The sequence below is a fragment of the Talaromyces marneffei genome, chromosome 7 (assembly GCF_009556855.1).
Source record: "Talaromyces marneffei chromosome 7, complete sequence".
NCBI lineage: Eukaryota > Fungi > Ascomycota > Eurotiomycetes > Eurotiales > Trichocomaceae > Talaromyces > Talaromyces marneffei.
Window position 1 is genome coordinate 481,221 of NC_072354.1, and position 18,533 is coordinate 499,753.

Below are 18,533 nucleotides of genomic sequence, written 5' to 3' on the forward strand. Positions count from 1 at the left end.
CTGCAGAATTATAGCATCATGATGTCCATTCTGGACCCCTTCTCAAAAATTCATACCACCTCTCTCGAGAATCGAAGGATGGTGTGCTCCGGATCTGTACCGGGTTTCTAAGCGGACTAAATTAGGTAAGAACTGCCAACGCATCGTAACTTAACTAGTTAGTTACTTGATTAACCAGTTACTTGCGCGCGGACTCACTGTCATCATTTAGCGAGAGTATACAGTTGCTTGCCTTGCTGCCTGAAATAGTCAGGCAAGAGATTATCAGTTGTTAGTTTTCCTTCGTATCGCCAGCATTCTTAGATGGGCTCCTAGACTGAGTTCCGTCATGGCATTCGGACGGCGTGGGGTTGTGCCCTAGTGAGGCTTGTTGAAACTTCTTCTAAATCCCTAGTCTAGGAATAGTGTGTGTTGGATCACACAAACGATGTGTTGGCTTGTAATTCGATGTGTTCGATCAATTGCAGGCGTAGGCAGCAACTTAATCCGCAATTCTTTGACATTGATCTATCTACTCAAGATACCATCGTTGAGCAGCGACCATTGAGCACTGAGGCGTTCCAACGCCACATATGTGGCTGAGCGTCAAGATTGACAGCTAAGCAGCTGACAGCGCATCAGATAAACTCAAGAATTAATAGTAACTCCCAGCAAGCTGTGGCGAAATAGTCATCTGGAGAAAGTTGAACAGCAACTATCTGAGGCTTTATACAATCAACAGTGAGGGTGACGGGGACAAACGACGGGGCGGCAAGGCTGCGTTATACCCCTTGACTCCACTGCCCAGCGACATCGCCCTCTCAACATCACCACACAGCGCACCTTCCACCAAGTCACCCAACCAATCCACCAAGATGACACTGGCCATTGCCCTTCTAAATGTGCAATTGTCACTCAGACAAAACAATTGAGTCGCCTGTCCCGACTCAATGACAGGTGGCTCCACTGCTAAATGCTGGATGTTCCTTTCTTACGACGCCAGAGCTCCCGCCTAGCTCCCCCAGCCATCTGAATTTATAGCATCATCCTATTCGACCAGCCACACTAAATGCGCTCGACACGGCTTGGATCCTTTTTTTCTTGGGCCCCGTTTCTTTTCCATTATTGAACTCACTTTCCAGACTTTGATTATCCTCATTTTCTAATTACCCTTGTTTAATTCTCCGCACATTCCTGAGATAAACTCATCTCTTCGAGGAGGCTGTGAGACTGTTCCGAGATCGCAAGCGCCATCGTCTTTAGCAATTGCCTTTGAGTATTGATTATCGTCATTTTCTTGAACAATCAGATCTTGTCTTTTCATCGCATTGTCCTCACTTCTACCTCATCACACCGCTTCGACAACCTCCGAGGTGTCTCCCGTCGACCAGGGAGTACTTGACGATACCCACGAGATTTACGACCCGTATACGATAACGAACCCTCCGCGGCAGCGCCAACAGCAGCGACCCGCTCTTGAATCTACATTCTCTTCGTCTTTTCAACAATTCCCTCAACCTCCTCCACCTCGACCTGCAAGCGCTGCGAGCGATCACCGCCCGTTGCGTCGAGTCTCGCCTTTAGGAGAAAATAATCGACCATCATCGACAGCTCACCGCCGTGTCGCTTCAGTTGATGCAGCTTTCCGTCCTCAGCGCGACCGAAGTTACGTCCAACAACCAACCAATCCAGTAATTGGTCGTCGTGTACGCATAGCTGGTGTTACTTCTGCTGATATCGCCCCGGCGCTTTCTGAAGCAGAGACCGAACCCGGTGCGTCTATCGCAGGCGACTCGGTCACTCAACTCGACGAATCGTACTGGCCGTCACGGTCCAGGAGAGTCTCGCCGCGCACCGCATCTGCAATTCGTTGGGCGCTGGAAGAGGCCATTCGAAAGCCCTTTCCTTTCACTCCTGTGCTAGAAGAATTGAACGCTCCCATGTCAGAGTTAGTGAGTTCGACAGGGCTGGGAACAGGACCTCAAACTCGTCCTCAGAATGGAGGTTCACGTCCAGTTCAGGCTAGGCCAGTACACACGCAAGTTCCAGCAGGTGTACGAACGCCTACAGATATCATGAGGGACCGCCGAGATCGGGAGGCCAGAAAGAAAGCAGAAAAGGAAGCACATGATCGTGAACTTGAAGTACAAGAGCAAACAAAGCAACAAATACAACAACAGTATGCTGCCGCCGCTGGCGCTGTCGCGGGAGAAGTCCCTGCTCAGCGAAGACAGCCAAATGTACGCCAACCAGCAGCAGTCGACCCAACCATCCATCCAGACCAGCCTACATCCTACCCACCACCGTCAGCTGCGGCTGCCAGAAGGGCAGAAGCTGCTCGAGCTCCTGCTACCCAACGAGCACCACAAATGAGACCGCCACCATCCACATCCCAACAACCGGCTCCAGCCGTGGCTGCATCAAGCACATACCAACAGCCTCACTCTCAGTCGCAACCACAAGTCAGACAACCATTGCCTTCACAAGCTTCTCAGCCCGCTCCTGGCGAATCACAAGCTCCTCAAAATACAAGCCAAGCTCCAGCTCAAGACCAGCTGAAAAGGACTACCTTTCCTCATGCATTCGAACGATGGGAAACACTGTCATCTCACTGGGAGGGTTTGACTGGTTATTGGATTCGCAAACTGGAGCAAAATAACAACGAACTCAGCCAGGATCCGCTCAATCAGCAGATGGCTCGTCAGATCAACGATCTATCTGCTGCAGGCGCAAATTTGTTTCATGCAGTGGTAGAACTGCAGCGTCTTCGAGCATCATCCGAAAGACGCTTTCAGCGATGGTTCTTTGACACTCGCTCAGAACAAGAGAAAGCTCGAGAAGTACAAGCCGATCTTGAAAGACAAGTGGCAGGACTCAAACTCGAGCGTGACGACGTCGTTGAGCTTCGCCAGAAGGCCGATGCAGACCGCAAGAGAGCGGAAGAATTGGTCAAAGAGATGCGCCGTGAGCTACAAATTTCCAAGGAAGAGGCGAGAAGAGCCTGGGAAGAACTCGGTCGCAGAGAGCAGGAAGAACGAGACCGAACAGCTTCTCTGCGCAACGGTGAGCCTACAGTAGTGGGAGGTGTCCAAGTGTTGCCTATGATCGCCGGTATGCCCAGTCGACAGAACAGCAGTGCCAATCGGCCATCAACACGCGAGGGACCATACCCCAGCGGTCCTACTGCGTCTAGCATGGGTGGCCAACCTGAAACTCACGAACAAGACCCCTATAACGAAGAGCCATCTTTAACTGAGACGGATCCTTTCGTTGAAACAACTCAGCGACCTGGCCAGGGCTATTCAACTTCGACTGCACGCCCAGCAACCTCATCTTCTACTGTTATCGGAGGTACACCCACTTCACAACCTCCCATCACTACAGGCGCTTATGATCCATCCGGTCGATTTTACCAACATGGTGGATCAGCCCTTCACAACGAACCCGAACCCGATGCCCGTTCCTACGTAGCCAGCACAGAGGGCAGCGAACTCGAAGACTATGGTACCGTGACGCACCCTGACTACCGCCACGATCCTCAGCACGGATACGCAGGTAGCGAGGGATACGACGACGAAGAAGAAGAACCATACGACCCTGCCTCTTATCCTCCCGGCACATCAGCCGCTTCTTCCGTTCACGGCTACGGCCAGGGCAATGTTGACTATAGCGGCTCTGGATGGGGCGGTTGGGACTCTATAACCCCTCGACACCGCCATCCGACGCGTCTAAGTGACGTATTAGAGGAGGAAGATGAGCGGAGTCGAACCAGTCCCAGTCGTGCCAGTCAGGCGAGTCGGGGTTTGCACTAACCTGTTTGATCAGAAAACCATGGTTGACGCAGGTCCAGACTCTTTGCCTATCCGTTAGACACGATCCCTAGAACTTTGCTTTTCGTCTGTTTATACTTTCCAAAGGTCATACAAGCATCATGAATAAACCTTGCATACTTTCTTTGTCTTTTGTTTCTTTTCCATTCCTTGGATATGATATGGAGTTTTTCAATGTCTCATAGCAACTCTTTTTTTTTCCTTCGTCTACGTACGTATTCTCATGTCTCTAATTCCTGGTCCATTTTCTTATCTTCTCTTTTTTTAACTTCTTATCCTTCGTCACATACAACACTCTGCTTCATTTTTTCTTCGATCGCCAGTGCTATAAGTAATATTCGTTTATTGCATAACTGTACAGCGTGGATAGGCTTTTTTTTCGCCCATTTATACTTCTTATGTTTAGCCGGGTTTAGTGTTTCAGTGAAGAAATAAATTTTTGACCATCTTCTCTTTGTATCATGCTCTCTACTCATCGTAGGCTTGTTAAATCTCGTCCATTGGTGCCGGAGATGTTTTGTCTCACTTGATTTATCGGTAGGAGTGGTAACTTGACTCTTTCAATGTTGCCAATTTATTTCAACTCTTCATCAATTTCATCAATTGATAGCATCTCTGCGTCTAGGTAACTAGGACGAGCTGTATTTAATGTTGCTTCGTAGAATAGCTCATATTTGATGTTTTTTTCCAAGAATTATCTAGATTGACACTGTGTCTTGAATAGGAGAGCAAGCTGACAATCGATGATATATATCTTCCGCGGCTATATATACTGGTCCACGTATAGAAACCACATCAGGGCTAATTTGCGCAGCAATTCTTCAATGCCAAGACTTAGAGTCAAATCTGAGGTGAATAACACACTCTTAAGACTAGCCTTTACCATCCTCACTCCATACAATTCTATCTAGACATCTTTCATAGATCGGATTCAATGTTAGTTATTTCTTTCTCCAAAAGAGACGATTACTAATGAACTAACCCAGAGAGGAAGTAACCTATCCGAAGCGGATCCACACGGCGCGGCATTTCATGACATCTCCGCATGATTTTCGAGTCGACACTTTTCTTCCAGGTTATCAATCAATTGTCACAAACTCCAAGCGTATATCTGCTATATGCACTAAAATCGGCCTCATAATGGCTTCCTCTTTCACATCCCTGACCAAATCCATGGGTAGGACGGGCCGCCTCTATGCGCTCGCCGCACCAAAACTCTCCTCTTCGTCGACATCCTACCTCTCACGCTCATCGATATCACAAGCCGCATTCCGCCTTCAACGTCAGACTCAATCACAGCAATTCCGCAATGGATTCCCATCTTCAACGACAAGATCCTTCTCAACGACATCCGCCCGACCAGCAAAAACAATCCAACAGATGAAATCGCGACACCGCACGGGTCCATTCTCATGGAAAGCGGCCTTACTATTCGTCCTCACCGGCGCGGGTATGATCATCTACTTTCGAGTCGAAAAGGCTCGTCTGGAACGCAAACGAATCACGGAGATGAGCAAGGGAGTCGGAAAACCCAAGGTTGGGGGCCCGTTTGTGCTCAAGGATTTGGATGGGAAGGAGTTTACGGCGGAGGATTTGAAGGGGAAGTATAGCTTTGTATGTCCCCTATTATTACCCTAATATTTTCTTGTTGGTAGTTGGTCGCTAATGTTATGGTGGGAAAGGTATACTTTGGCTTCACGCACTGCCCCGATATCTGCCCTGACGAACTCGACAAAATGGCCGCTATAATCGACAAGGTCAAAGAAGGCTCCAACGGCGCCGAAGTCATGCGTCCCGTATTTATTACCTGCGATCCCGCGCGCGACACCCCCGAAGTCTTGAAGAAATATCTTGCCGAATTCCACCCCGACATCATCGGCCTAACAGGCACATACCAGCAAGTGAAACAAGTCTGCAAAGCATATCGAGTGTATTTCAGTACACCGGAGAATGTGAAGCCCGGAGAAGATTATTTGGTGGACCATAGTATTTATTTTTACCTGATGGATCCTGAGGGCGATTTTGTGGAGTGTGTGGGCAGACAGGATACGCCGGAGAGTGCGACGAGGTTGATTTTGGATCACGTGCAGGATTGGAAGAGGGAGGGAAAGAAGTTGGACGCCTAGAACTGGGAAAATTCTGGATTGTATTATTAATATTATTATGTCTTGATATGTATGGGTTGGAAAATGGCGCGATTAGCTAGCAATGGATCTATGCAATCACTCTTCTCTCCATCTTCCGCTTGATCGTGTATAAACCAGACTCTGGTTCGCCCGAAACGCGTTTCTCTTCAGTGGCGGATTACTCTAGAATGAGTATTCCTGAAGTCAATCAGCATCTCGTATCCCTTCATCGTAATTCGAGACAAGATAACTGACCAAATCTGCTTGAAATACGTAATCCCTAAACCCTAATCCAACCTGAACCTCACTCATAAAAAACTCAAATATTTCTCATGAAGCTTCAGTAGACTGAGTCTCAACCCTCCTCCCACTGGAATCCGTATCCCTATTAGCCCTCCACTCTCCTTCCTCCGGCTTTTCACCCACAAACTCCTCCCTCTTCCAAACTTCAAGTCGTTCCTTACACCTCTCCAACACATCCTCCGCCGCCCTCCACCCTGGCCCCCTGTGGGCAGAACTAACCGCTACAGCAATACTCGCTTCCGTTACCGGCACAACCCCCAATCGATGCGATATACTAACTCCCTTTATCCCCTCATATCGTTGAAACGTGTCGCGCGCGATGGATGTGAGTGTTTTCAGGGCCAGAGGCGCGTAGGCGGAATAGCTGAGTTGGCTGACGGGCCGGTGCTCAAATGTGTCGCGTGTTGTGCCTAGGAACAAAATGTTGGCGCCGGCGGCGGGGGAGGAGATTTGCGAGAGGATGAGGGTGGTGTCGAGGGGGGAGTGGGTTAGTTCGAGGTGAATGTTTTCGGAGGGCAGGTGGATTTGGCGGGGGTAGGTTGAAGGCTCTGATGGATTGCTCTCTGGGTTTGTGGAGGAAGACATTGTGTCTGTTGTATAAGTTGTTTCTCTTGGAAAGTAGTTGAAGGTTGTGCATGTGATGTCAAAATTGAGTCGTGATGTTGCGGGGTGAGGGGTTCGATCCGATAAGATCGTCGATGTTGATAAGGATTTATTCGTACAAAAATAATAATCACCAGAAGAATAGTCTTGTGATTTTTGTCAAGTAAGTGTTCTCATAGAAACAATACTGTTGGTATAAATATTCTCGTCAACCCTTGCATGCAAATCATTCCCATTCCTCATCTCCCGAATCACCTTCATGTTCAGGTTGGCTATGAAACTGTGTTCGTAGTATCTTCGACTCCCTATGCTCATTCCATGACTCCACACTCGATAATTCAGGAGCATCGGCATCCATCATACACTGATCAATCCTCATAATCTGCTTGCCTTTCTGTTTAACAATATCTATAAAATCTCGAAAGTATTTGACCGTACTCCAGGTGAGGTAATGCATCACTACCAGGTCTCCCCCTCGCTCAACGTCGCGACGGAATGCTTTCAATTGCCGCCAGGGTTCATCGGTATTTGCCCATAGCCAGTCCTCAACGTCCACACTCCAGTTGACGATGTACGGGTCATCGATATGGGTCGCTAGTCGTTCTCTCATCCGGGCTCCGACGGTGCCGTAAGGAGGGCGAAAGTATCGAGCTGTTGAGCAATTGTCAGTCTTTGAATCCACGTACATATACAATCAAAAAGAAGGAACTGACATTCAACTCCAAGAAGATCCTTGAGAGCGTGCTGCCCACCTGTAATCTCATCATCAATTTCATCTTCCGACTGCAGACCTTCCATCCTGCAAGCACGAACGTTAGTTCAAATCCATTAAAAGCTAGGAAAGAATACTTACTTTGGATGTGTATCAGAATGCAACGCAATCTGATGACCTTTCTCAAGCATCTCAGAATACAAATTCGTGAAATTAGTGCTTGGATCCTTCAATCCTCTCCCAACAACAAAAAAGGTGACTTTGATGTCTTCATCCTCAAGTATCTCCATAACCTCTTGCGCCAGTGCTGGGTCACCGTCATCAATGCCAAACGCAAAAGAGTTTGGTCTCTTGCAGTTCAAAACCATTGTCCCTGTTGGCAGCTTTCTAGGTATATTGACATCGTCGGGTAAATGCTGAAGAATCTCGACTTTGTGAAGAACAGTTTCTTCGCTCGTGTAAAAGCCATGAAAAGCAACTGATGATGCTCGTTCGAGGTTGATGTAGAAATGGGACAAAGGAACGTAGATGTCTCCTCCGTCATCGGTTGTGTAGCGAGATGCTTCGACGCTATCGAATGTCCCTGGAAATGGAGCACGCCATTGGTTACAGGCCGCATTGTGTTGATATAGCGAAATAGTGAACGCGTCGCTGCCGGAATACTTGACGTGAAGGAACATCTTTCGATGCCTGGAGAGGTCGAAACAGGAGTAGGAGAACTGGGTATGATAATTGTGGTCGGGATTAGAAGGGGATAGTCGTATGAGACAGTCATCGTCGTCATCTTGGTCGTATTCGATCATAAGATTCTCGCCAGGGCCATGCCATGCACCAAGACTGTTGACGGATCTTCTACAGAAGTCGTCAAGGACGAACCCGCGTGGGTGATTTCGCAGCGGCATCATAGCGGTGGTCGAGGAGATGATGATGAAGAGGATATAGTATATTAGCACAGTAAGGAGCTCCATCTTGAGCAACAGAAGGTGGGCAGGGCTGATAATCTATGTATAATGTCCTGATACTTGGAGAAATATTTTCAGAAAGTGAATTAAAAGGAAGAGAAAGAAGTGACTGTCACTAAACTGGTATTGAAGGCAGCTGCTGAGGATCGGTTGTGACTCCCCAAGTAACCTCCTTCCTGTTTTACTCTACCACATGTGAACCTTCCTTTTCGATGCTTTTGGCTCCCAGACACTTTCCACCTCGACAGATACCTATTTTTCCCCTGTGCTTTTTGGCTGTTCTTTTTTCAACTTTTTTTGGGGTTTTGAATTTCGCATTGTTTCAAATTGGACAAAGAAAATAAGAGATAATTGCCACTCAGAAGCATCTGATTGAATCGAGATTGCCTTGTTTGTTTGATTGAATTGTACGGAGCTGAACTATTTGATCACTTGAAGTCACTTGTCTTGCCGGGATCCGATTACCACTCAACTTCCTTACCATCAACAGGTGCTTCGGTAGCAGCCTCCTGCTTGGACTCGGAGAATTCGTCAAATATAGAAGCTGGCTCGGTAGACTGCGGTTCAGCGTCAGCGGCGATTACGTTGCTCTCCTCGTCTTCCTCGGAGTTGTCATCGTCAAAGACGAGTTCGCCTTCGGGTTTCATGTCCTCCAGGAAGTCAGGGATCGGCTGCTTGTTCTCCAGGAGGACTTTGACCAGGTTTTGCGCAATATCAGTGTTCCTATCGTGATTGTATAGGGAGGTTGCGATACCCTCATTGCCAATACGGGCAGTTCGACCTTGACAAAACTAACGTCAAAATGGAAGTAGACACTCGAATACTGTGAAAAACATACCAATGCGGTGGACATATTCGTCGATGCCACCTTGGTCGGAGCTAGGGAGGTCAAAGTTAATCACGTGCATAACGTTCTTGATATCCAAGCCACGAGAAGACACTCCGGTCGCGATGAGGATAGGGGTTTTGCCTGAACGGAATGCTGACCTAACCAACAGTTGTTTCATATTAGAGCTGCTCAAATTGCCCATATCAGAAGCCTTGATGCACTTACATAGCATCTTCACGCTCACGCTGAGTGCGATCAGAGTGAATGGAGGTGCTTGGAAGGCCCCGATTGTAGAGGAAATCGTCGAGACGATCTGCCTGGGCTTTGGTATTGACGAAAATGAGAGTGCGAGCGGGAGGCATGGAGAGAAGCAGGTCATAAAGACACTGCTCTTTGACCGAGTCATCTGCATAGTACACCTAGATTATCAACATTAGTCCGGGTGCCCAAAATAACGAAAACAGATTGTATCGTTCGTGCTTACGCGTTGTTCGATGTTTGCATGACTGCTTCCAAGGCGACCAACACGGATGCGCACATAGCCATGTTCCAAGTACTTCTTCGCAACTTGACGGCATGTTTTGTTGAACGTTGCCGAGAACATCATGTAACGGTGATCAGCATCCTCGTTGGAATCTATTGTCAATGTTAGATAGTGTCCCTTATAGGAAATGTGTTTTGGAATTGCTTGAATACCTCCGCCAGAAAGAAGTTGAGTAAACTCTGTCTCCCAGTCGTAATTGAGGAGCTCGTCTGCTTCATCGATAACGGTGTATCTAATTCAAAGTCAGTTGAGTACCTTGTAGTGTTGAATAAAGACACAACATACCGGACACGACGCAATGAAAGGACATGGGGTTGGCCCATGAAGTCAATGAGACGTCCTGGTGTCCCAATCAAGATATCACAACCCTTCTGAAGCTCCATACGTTGATGAGAAACGGGCCCGCCACCATAGGCAACGCAGGGACGAAACATTGAGCGATAGCAAAGACGACGAGCTTCATCGAAGATCTGGCAAGCTAGCTCACGAGTAGGCACGATGACCAGAACCAATGGCTCAGCACGAACTGCGTGAACCTTGGGCTCGAATCCTTCTGTGATATTAGGACGAGGAGCTGCGAGCTTCTTCGCCTTGCCCATGAGCTTCGATAGAATAGGAACGAGGTATGCTGCAGTCTTTCCAGAACCTATTGAAGATTTATTTGTAACAATTCAACCATCGCGCAGGCGAAAAAGACATACCAGTTTGTGCGACAGCCAGCAAGTCACGTCCCTCGAGAATGGCGGGGATTCCATATGCTTGGATGGGAGTTGGAATGGTGTATCCACACAGCCTGACGTTCTTCTCCATGATGGGATGCAAGCCAGCATCAGCGAAGCGGGAGATTGGGGCAATTTTCTCCACGGCCTCGACGACAACCTTGATGCTGCTTAGACTGTAGAGAGAGGTAAGATGATGACATGAAAAATTTGTGTCGAGCAGGTGAGGGGCAACTTACTTTTCGAATTTGACGCCAGCACGGTTGATCAAGTCATGACGATAAAGCATCTTCTCCAGCTCCTCGTCTTCAGGACCAACATCACCGTAGTCCTCTTTCCACTCATACTTACGAGCATCAGAGGCCCAAGGAGTCGCGTCGTAAGAGGGGTTGCCAGTAGCTGCTTCCTCGGTAGGAGCTGCGTATCGCGAGTAGTCATATTTCTCTGGCTCTGTCCAGCCTTTGTCGCGAGCGAGAGTTGCAGCTTCCTGGTTCAGGCGATTGACGACCCCTGTGGTCCCTGAAGCCTCGGGCAAGGCAGCTGCCATCTCTTCCGTGCCGAATAAATCCATGGCAAGTGAAAGGGATGTGATGAGTGAGATGAAAGGGAGGGTATGTATAAGATGTAAGGTGGGAGGAAGGAAGAAGAGAAATACAAAGGAGACGATGAGAAGGGAAGAAATAAATAGGCAGGTGACAGGAGCAAGTGGACCAAACAGGTAAGCGTGCAGGCTGGCCCTGGGCAAGCTTTCCCTCTGTGTTTGTAGGCGCAAACAAACAAATAGCATGTCATGTGAATGGACGGCTTTGCCCCGTCAGATTATGAGATGACAGATGAGAAAGCTGTGGGTGGATTAGATTGCGAAAGAAGGATTAACTAATGAAAGAATGGATTGACTAATAGCCTATGATCAAGGTTAATAACGAATAATATCTGCGATTCTCCAACATTCAAATCGCAAGTGGCTTCACGGCCCTATCTCCGACTTTTCTCCTTTTCTATCAGCTCATCAAGACAAATTGTCCCAGTCCAGGCACCCCGTCTAAGACAACATAGATAACATAAGGACCAGAAGGCGCAATACTCGAAGATGCTGGCATAGAGACGTTGACGACTTGCTCTTCAAGACCCGGACTAAAGCCTTCATTCTCCAGAAAAACTAGACGTTGGCCCATATGTAGCGAATGTGTGACGAAACCGCCATGATAGAGGGCAATATTCAGGTCTGTCGAATTAGTGGCACTTGTGAAGGTAATGACAAACTCGCCATCAGTAGTAAGGTTCGTTTGCGAGAATTTGATATCCTGAGGTCTTCTCGATGCGTTTTCGCCTGATAGATAAGGCGGCGTGTAAATCTCGACTCGAAATTCAGTCACATACGAGGTCTCAGGGCTGCTATAGTCTGGCTCTAGTAAAGGCTGTTCCACTGGGTTTGAGCCAGCAATCATGACGGTGCCATCTAAAAGTAAAAGGGCAACCGAATGATATAGGCGGGGAATGTTGGAAGTCCCTTCATGACTCCACCTTCTTTCGCTAGGCTGTTTAGGATCGTAGATGAGCGCACCAAAACATGGCTCTTGAGCTGTGCCAAAACCTTGAGCACCCCTTCGAGCACCGTTCAACCAGAGTACTTTCCCGTCGGGAAGAAGGAGACCTTCAACCATCACCCTTGGCTCCGGCATCTCTTCCATGTGCCATTCAGCAGATTCTGACAGTGGCATAATACGCCCGCAGGTTCGGTCTGCGGGACTTGCAATATCCGCATAAGCTCCACCGCCACAAATAATGATTTCTGGCTCCCAATCGTTCTCTTTCGAAAGTGGTAGAAGTACACTTCCACCCGTGTTCGGGTAAGTTCTATATGTACCTGGTAGGTTTGGCAGTCGGAGGCTAGTTTCCTGACTATCAGGGTTGTATATCTCCGCAGATCGAGAAACGAAGATGAAAAGTTGTCCGTTCTTCAATAGATGCAAGAAAGGATACATGTAATATGGCTGATTGCTTGACAATATAGGTAGAATCGTACTTTCGTTGGCGGGTATACCATCTGCATCGAGAATCTCAAACGTCGGGTTGTTATTTTCGTTTTGCATCGGATCCATCCCGTTGAGGCTACCAGACGCGACGAACAGTCTGTTGTCTTGCAACATCTGCACACTGGCGTACCAACGAGGAGTTGATAACAAGTGACCAGGTTCATACCAATTATCGTACAAATCATCATAATAAACTCCACGCCCTAGATACCGTATCCCCTGAAATCCATCACCAACAGTTGAGTCAATCTCCGGCAAAGGCCCGTTGCCCCCTATGGACGCAAGTCGGCCGTCGGCGAGAAATGAACCACCCGAGCAGAAAGCATTCGTATTCAGAGCCAAACCGTGTGCTGTGTTCGTAGTAAGGTTGTACTCGGCCGAATACGCATACTGACCGTTGTCTAGTACAAGCTGCGTGTAGTTTTCAACCTTGTCCACAAATACGACGTTGCCGTTTGGCATCAGAGCAGCAGCCATTGCCGGAACGCCAGATTGGCCGACGACTTGAAATGGACTGGTAAAGGATTGCTGGAAGTCCTTCTCTACATCTCCTACCGATGGAGAATGAGGTCGGCGATTGGCCATGTGCTCGGCATCGTTCGGTTGAGGTTCGTCGGATATAGGCTGGATAGCATGGTTTGGTAGTATAAATCGAGGGCGGGTGAGAGCCACAGCATAGCTGAGCAAGAAAGTTATATGAAAGAAAGTAAGTCGCATGCTAATTTCTTCGCTATAGACGCACTTGTTTTGATATAAACACTATGGATGGATGGACAAGTATCGAGAAGATGTAAGTATGCCAGAGGATATTGAAAAACAACGCGAGATATTGATCCGAGCATGTTTACGGTGTTAACCATTGGCGAGGAGTATGAGTGAGAGTTTTGGACAAGAGTGAGTCTGACATGTGGGCTCCTGCCCGAATAGGAAGGATGTAGCTTCCTCAGTAGCGCCTCGCACGTTTTTGTCTCGCAAACAAGTAACTTATGCTCATCTCTTCAAGCTTTAACGCCAAATACCCCCAATTCTGATGTCGCCTTCCTCAAGCACTCATTGAAGCTAAACCTGCATTGGCATATATTGGTCTCCTGTTGAGCATCGCATGCATTTTCGTGCTCCGATTCTCCTTCTGTCGTCGTTTGAGAGACTGGTGATAATCCACCATACCAGCTCTATGGCATTGCGCTTCAACTCATGCTTGGTATGAGGTATGCTTCGACAGTTTATAGGTGATTGCCGTATGATGAACTCTAGCTATGAGTGGAGTGCTATTCAATCCTATCGCGTGCCGAATGCCAGAAGGGCTACCGACACCTCGGCTCCCATCGTTATCGGCATTTGCGTTTACCGTCCAGATCTTGATAAAAGGGCTTTTCTATCCGCACTAAACGTCGATGACAGCTTCTTTAGTACGTAGTCGGGATTTCCTGTCACGCGCATCCAACCGCACCAATTCCTTCCGACATTAGTCATTGCTGGTGCCTGAAGCATCGGAGAGAAGGTTGAGGTACGTAAACACGAATGCGGAGCACCCGCTTGCCCGAATTATGGATCCAATATTTTTCACCGGGTCACAGGGTTGCTGACATATTTCTCTGATAAGCCAGAGTCTTAACAAGACATATCTCCCTCGGGCCGAATGAAATACGAATCGCTTTTACAAGCACAAATTCTTTTCAAACGACGAGACAACCGGTGACGGAATTGAGGATCAATACGACGTTGTTAGTCAGAAGGAGATCTACGCCGTAAGCCTGGGCACGACCAGCTTTATCACGATCAGCCTACAGACATCATTCCCAATCATGAGTCAATCCTTGTCCTTCTTTATCTTCTATTAAATTCACGAAGTCCACATTTGCGACGCGAACGGCTAGAAGCTGTCGCTGTCGCTGCCACGTCGACAAGTGCATGATGTCGCCCACTCAGAACAATTCCGCCGAGACAGACCCCTCCCGCCCTAGTCTGGAAGACGCTATTATCAATCCAGGCGCTGTGAAAATCAACGTTCAAGGCGCTTATATTGTGGACGACCACCCTCCGACTCCGGAAAGTCCAGCAGAAGAAGATGGAGTAGTGTATGAGCGCAAAGATATTCGACTTCCTCACCATACAAGTGTTGTGAGCCATGTGGCGGTTGATGTGAGTCGCATGCAGCTTCTTTGACGGCATTTCCCCGCAATTTCTTCTGGCTCTGTTGAGATACAATTGCCGACGAGTCGTTTTTGCTTCAATAATGAATTCACTAACTAGAGTTTTCTAATCACAGATTGGAGGTTCATTGGCAAAATTAGTTTATTTCACCAGAGAAATTTCATCACAATCTGACGGCGGCCGATTAAATTTCATCAAATTCGAGACAGAACGAATAGACCGATGCATCGAGTTCATAAAACAGCTAAAGGAGGACCATGAGAGACTCAATGGCTCCGTACCCGACGAACTATGCGTTGTCGCAACTGGCGGAGGCGCTTACAAGTACTATGACAAACTGAAGGAGACGTTAAAGGTGGACATCTTACGAGAGGATGAGATGGACTGCTTGATAACAGGTGAGTGACTTTTCTCGGGCAAGGCTGCACTACCACCACTCCTTTCGACCAGGACTAATAAAGCTCTCTGTCTTAGGCCTCAACTTTTTCATTACCGAGATACCTAACGAAGTTTTTAGCTATAGCGAAACCGAACCCATGAAATTCGCCGAGCCGAATGGGAGCGTCTATCCATATCTACTTGTCAATATTGGTTCAGGAGTCTCGATGATAAAAGTGTCTGGTCCTAAAGAATTCCAACGTGTTGGTGGTACGCATCTTGGTGGTGGAACTTTCTGGGGTCTAATGGCACTTTTGACCGGTGCAACCACGTTCGATGATATGCTGGCAATGGCCGACCGAGGTGATAACAGCGGTGTCGATATGTTGGTGGGCGATATTTACGGAATGGACTATAACAAAATCGGACTGAAGAGCACGGCAATTGCTAGCACGTTTGGCAAAGTCTTGAAACTGAAACGAAGTGCTGAGCAGCGGGCTGAAGATGGCTCTGATCTTGGTGAAGACCCAGAGGATACGCCACCCGTACAGTTCAGCCATGCCGATATGAGTCGAAGTCTTTTGTTTGCGATCAGGTAATATCTCTCTTCTTGCTGTATTCAATCCCTCCATACTAACATGAATATTAGTAACAACATTGGTCAAATTGCCTATTTACAATCCGAAAAACATGAGCTAAAACATATTTACTTTGGTGGTTCCTTTATCCGTGGCCATCTGCAAACTATGAACACACTATCATATGCTATCAAGTTTTGGTCTAAAGGCGAAAAGCAGGCTTACTTCTTACGACATGAAGGATATCTCGGCGCAGTCGGCGCGTTCTTGAAACGGCAGCCTCAGAATTGGGGCCGCCGAAACAGCATCGATGAGGCGTCGGTGACTAAGCAATTTCGCGAAAATCTTGTCCAGGAAATCAACCAATCTCAACAGGCAGAGCCAGGGAATCAACAACAACAACAACAATGATATAGAAGTTTGGAAACTCGAATGACTGGCGAATGAACATCATTGCAGCCGTACTATCTCCTCCCATGTAATGTCCGAGATATTTCTTTTTCAAGTCACGTTTTTCCCCCTATGAACTGTTGAGATTCGGGAAGCTATGTTATCATTCGTCGGGCATTTACATCCAATACATGCACCAACCTCGCTAAGAAGAGCGTTTAGATTGAGAGCTTTTGGAATGGCGGTCTGGGTGCCTTTTTATTTCGTTGTATATTTACTGCATAGACGTATAGAAGATACCTACGTTACGATAATGACGCTTTTGTTATGAAGCCATAAACATGGAATGATAAAGAAAATTAGGGTATATCTCGATATGAAGCTTCGGTGTACCTAGGTACTGATTAGTAACAACGAATACCTATGTACATGACTCCGACTATAAGCAAATGGGTATTTAGATAAAACAAGAACCTTTAATCTTCTAAGAATAGGTACATAATAATATCGCCAATTATGAAACAGATACGTGAAAACCAGTTGCATATCCCGCAGCCCATCCATCTAACCAAACCAACCTGATAAATCGCTCAAATGACAATGACAAAAAAGAGATGATAAGAGATATGTTTCCTTTGGAATATTCAAAAGCTCTGCGTAACCGTGACTTTAACGATCCCATGCCTCTCACGAAGCTCATCGATGAAATACCGCAATTCTTTTGCATTATAGATGCATCTACAGTCCGGTTCGCCTTCGATAACGCACTCCAATATCGGCGTACCGATCAATCTGTCATGACGGCGGAAATATTGTGAAGCCTCTTTGAAAAGGTCGTCTGCGGCATGTTCGTTATTCTCGATTCGTATATGTCGTTCCATTCGTGTCCGTGGAATTCGAAGTTTGAATGTGATGAGGGCTGAGTTTAAGGATGGGTGAGATGTATTTGCTGTTGTGATGTCGACGCCGGAGTCGCTCGTTGTTGTGCTGGGGGCATTCATCATTAAGGGCGAGGTTAGGAGTGCAGCTCCTCCATGAAGCGGGTGAGGTAAAGATGCTCGAGATGTTAGATTTCTTGGGTTATGATGTCTTGTAGTTGTGACCCTTGTTGTGGTTGCTGAGCGTGTTATGATGGGTAATCCTCCGTTTGATAATCCGACGGGGGGTACTTCGTCTTCGTCTTCGTCTTCGTCTTCATCATAGCCCACGTCTCTCAACGCGCCGACGGAAGGTCGAACGTGTGCTGAGCGTGCTCGTTGTTGGTGTTGTCGAGTTGAAGGCTTCATGACTTCAGGGTAGATGTCACCACCACCCGAACTACTCGTGGAACCTCTCACTTCACGCGACCTTTTCCTGGACACGCTAGACCGAGCGGCCTGCTCTTCCTCCTCGTGTTTCAATTCACTTGGTAGCTTCTTCTCGGTTGCTCCTTTCCACTGGGTATCATCAGGAAATTCTCCGACGAATGCCCCGTCGATCTCCGGTAGCCGGACGGCGACTGGTTCCGCTTGAAAGTCATAGCCTCCGATCCATTTTTTCATAAAGCAGATCCTACTCCCCCAGCTCAAGTGCCTCACAAGAGCACCAGTTTGCGTTCCATCCTCAATGGCTAGATAGTTCACCATGTAGTGCACAGGCTTGGTAATGGTGATCTCTTCCATCAATGGATATAGGTTGAGATCCCTTGAGAGATACTGGAATGATTTTGTTCCGTCGTTTAATCTCCCAGTTATAGCAGCCAATGGTGGCTCCTTTGGGTGGCCCTTATGCCATTCTTCTAACAGTTGGATCAAATGAGCCGGAAGTTGGTGCGCCGGCGCGAGAACGACTCTACCAGGGTGATGAACGACTGGCGTAGATGCCGTTGACTCTGGCTTTACGGTACCAGATCGAGGAGCTTGCCTCGCCAAGCTGGCCGACCTGGTCAACATGTCAGTTTGGAACTTTTTATGACTAGTACAAATGCACAGTCTTTTGGGTAAACATGTAGGTAGAAGTGGGTAGTGAGAGAATAGGATGGGAATCTTATTGTCTGCAGATGATTTTGACATGTCAGTGCTTTATCTTACCTCAGGTTTGGCGAGATTCCCTCGTCGGCCATCAATCCTGAGGTCTTCTGCAAGTAATGAAGATCTTATGATATATCGAATGGAGGTGTCCCTCAATGTTGAGATCACGACCAGTTATGCATTCTTTCATTAATTAACAAATGGCTCAGAGCGCACATGAAAACATTTCCTTGATGCATAAATTGATGCCTATAAAGAACTGCTGATGTATTTGAGAGTTGTTTGTTGTTTTGTATTTATCTTGCATCTTTTATCAGCCTCCGCACCGGCGCCTTTCGTTTCAGAAATCACATGATCTTCAGGCCGCCAGCCAATAGGAGT

At 47.5% G+C, this 18,533-nt stretch overlaps 8 protein-coding genes across 8 annotated transcripts; 3 read left to right on the forward strand and 5 right to left on the reverse strand.

Annotated features, from left to right (window-relative positions):
• Window positions 1–854: 854 nt before the first annotated feature.
• Window positions 855–3,791, forward strand: EYB26_008823 (uncharacterized protein; the record flags this gene model as incomplete). The annotated part of the gene is made up of 2 exons (XM_054268074.1): window positions 855–889; window positions 1,289–3,791. The coding sequence occupies 2 exons, from the start codon at window positions 855–857 to the stop codon at window positions 3,789–3,791; spliced, it is 2,538 nt and encodes an 845-aa protein (XP_054124049.1).
• Window positions 3,792–4,949: 1,158 nt separating this feature from the next.
• EYB26_008824 (uncharacterized protein) lies at window positions 4,950–5,935 on the forward strand (the record flags this gene model as incomplete). Its single annotated transcript, XM_054268075.1, has 2 exons — window positions 4,950–5,423; window positions 5,492–5,935. 2 exons carry the CDS (start codon window positions 4,950–4,952, stop codon window positions 5,933–5,935), a joined length of 918 nt encoding a protein of 305 aa, XP_054124050.1.
• Window positions 5,936–6,113: 178 nt separating this feature from the next.
• Window positions 6,114–6,823, reverse strand: EYB26_008825 (uncharacterized protein; the record flags this gene model as incomplete). Its single annotated transcript, XM_054268076.1, has 3 exons — window positions 6,114–6,133; window positions 6,191–6,215; window positions 6,458–6,823. The coding sequence occupies 3 exons, from the start codon at window positions 6,821–6,823 to the stop codon at window positions 6,114–6,116; spliced, it is 411 nt and encodes a 136-aa protein (XP_054124051.1).
• Window positions 6,824–7,067: 244 nt separating this feature from the next.
• On the reverse strand, window positions 7,068–8,521 carry EYB26_008826 (uncharacterized protein; the record flags this gene model as incomplete). Its single annotated transcript, XM_054268077.1, has 3 exons — window positions 7,068–7,492; window positions 7,555–7,640; window positions 7,695–8,521. The coding sequence occupies 3 exons, from the start codon at window positions 8,519–8,521 to the stop codon at window positions 7,068–7,070; spliced, it is 1,338 nt and encodes a 445-aa protein (XP_054124052.1).
• Window positions 8,522–8,976: 455 nt separating this feature from the next.
• Window positions 8,977–11,178, reverse strand: EYB26_008827 (uncharacterized protein; the record flags this gene model as incomplete). The annotated part of the gene is made up of 8 exons (XM_054268078.1): window positions 8,977–9,296; window positions 9,354–9,502; window positions 9,570–9,763; window positions 9,829–9,980; window positions 10,041–10,120; window positions 10,174–10,534; window positions 10,590–10,783; window positions 10,847–11,178. The coding sequence occupies 8 exons, from the start codon at window positions 11,176–11,178 to the stop codon at window positions 8,977–8,979; spliced, it is 1,782 nt and encodes a 593-aa protein (XP_054124053.1).
• Window positions 11,179–11,608: 430 nt separating this feature from the next.
• EYB26_008828 (uncharacterized protein) lies at window positions 11,609–13,360 on the reverse strand (the record flags this gene model as incomplete). The annotated part of the gene is made up of 1 exon (XM_054268079.1): window positions 11,609–13,360. The coding sequence occupies one exon, from the start codon at window positions 13,358–13,360 to the stop codon at window positions 11,609–11,611; it is 1,752 nt and encodes a 583-aa protein (XP_054124054.1).
• Window positions 13,361–14,557: 1,197 nt separating this feature from the next.
• On the forward strand, window positions 14,558–16,164 carry EYB26_008829 (uncharacterized protein; the record flags this gene model as incomplete). The annotated part of the gene is made up of 4 exons (XM_054268080.1): window positions 14,558–14,785; window positions 14,913–15,195; window positions 15,272–15,770; window positions 15,825–16,164. The coding sequence occupies 4 exons, from the start codon at window positions 14,558–14,560 to the stop codon at window positions 16,162–16,164; spliced, it is 1,350 nt and encodes a 449-aa protein (XP_054124055.1).
• Window positions 16,165–16,787: 623 nt separating this feature from the next.
• EYB26_008830 (uncharacterized protein) lies at window positions 16,788–18,244 on the reverse strand (the record flags this gene model as incomplete). The annotated part of the gene is made up of 2 exons (XM_054268081.1): window positions 16,788–18,063; window positions 18,213–18,244. The coding sequence occupies 2 exons, from the start codon at window positions 18,242–18,244 to the stop codon at window positions 16,788–16,790; spliced, it is 1,308 nt and encodes a 435-aa protein (XP_054124056.1).
• Window positions 18,245–18,533: the final 289 nt, after the last annotated feature.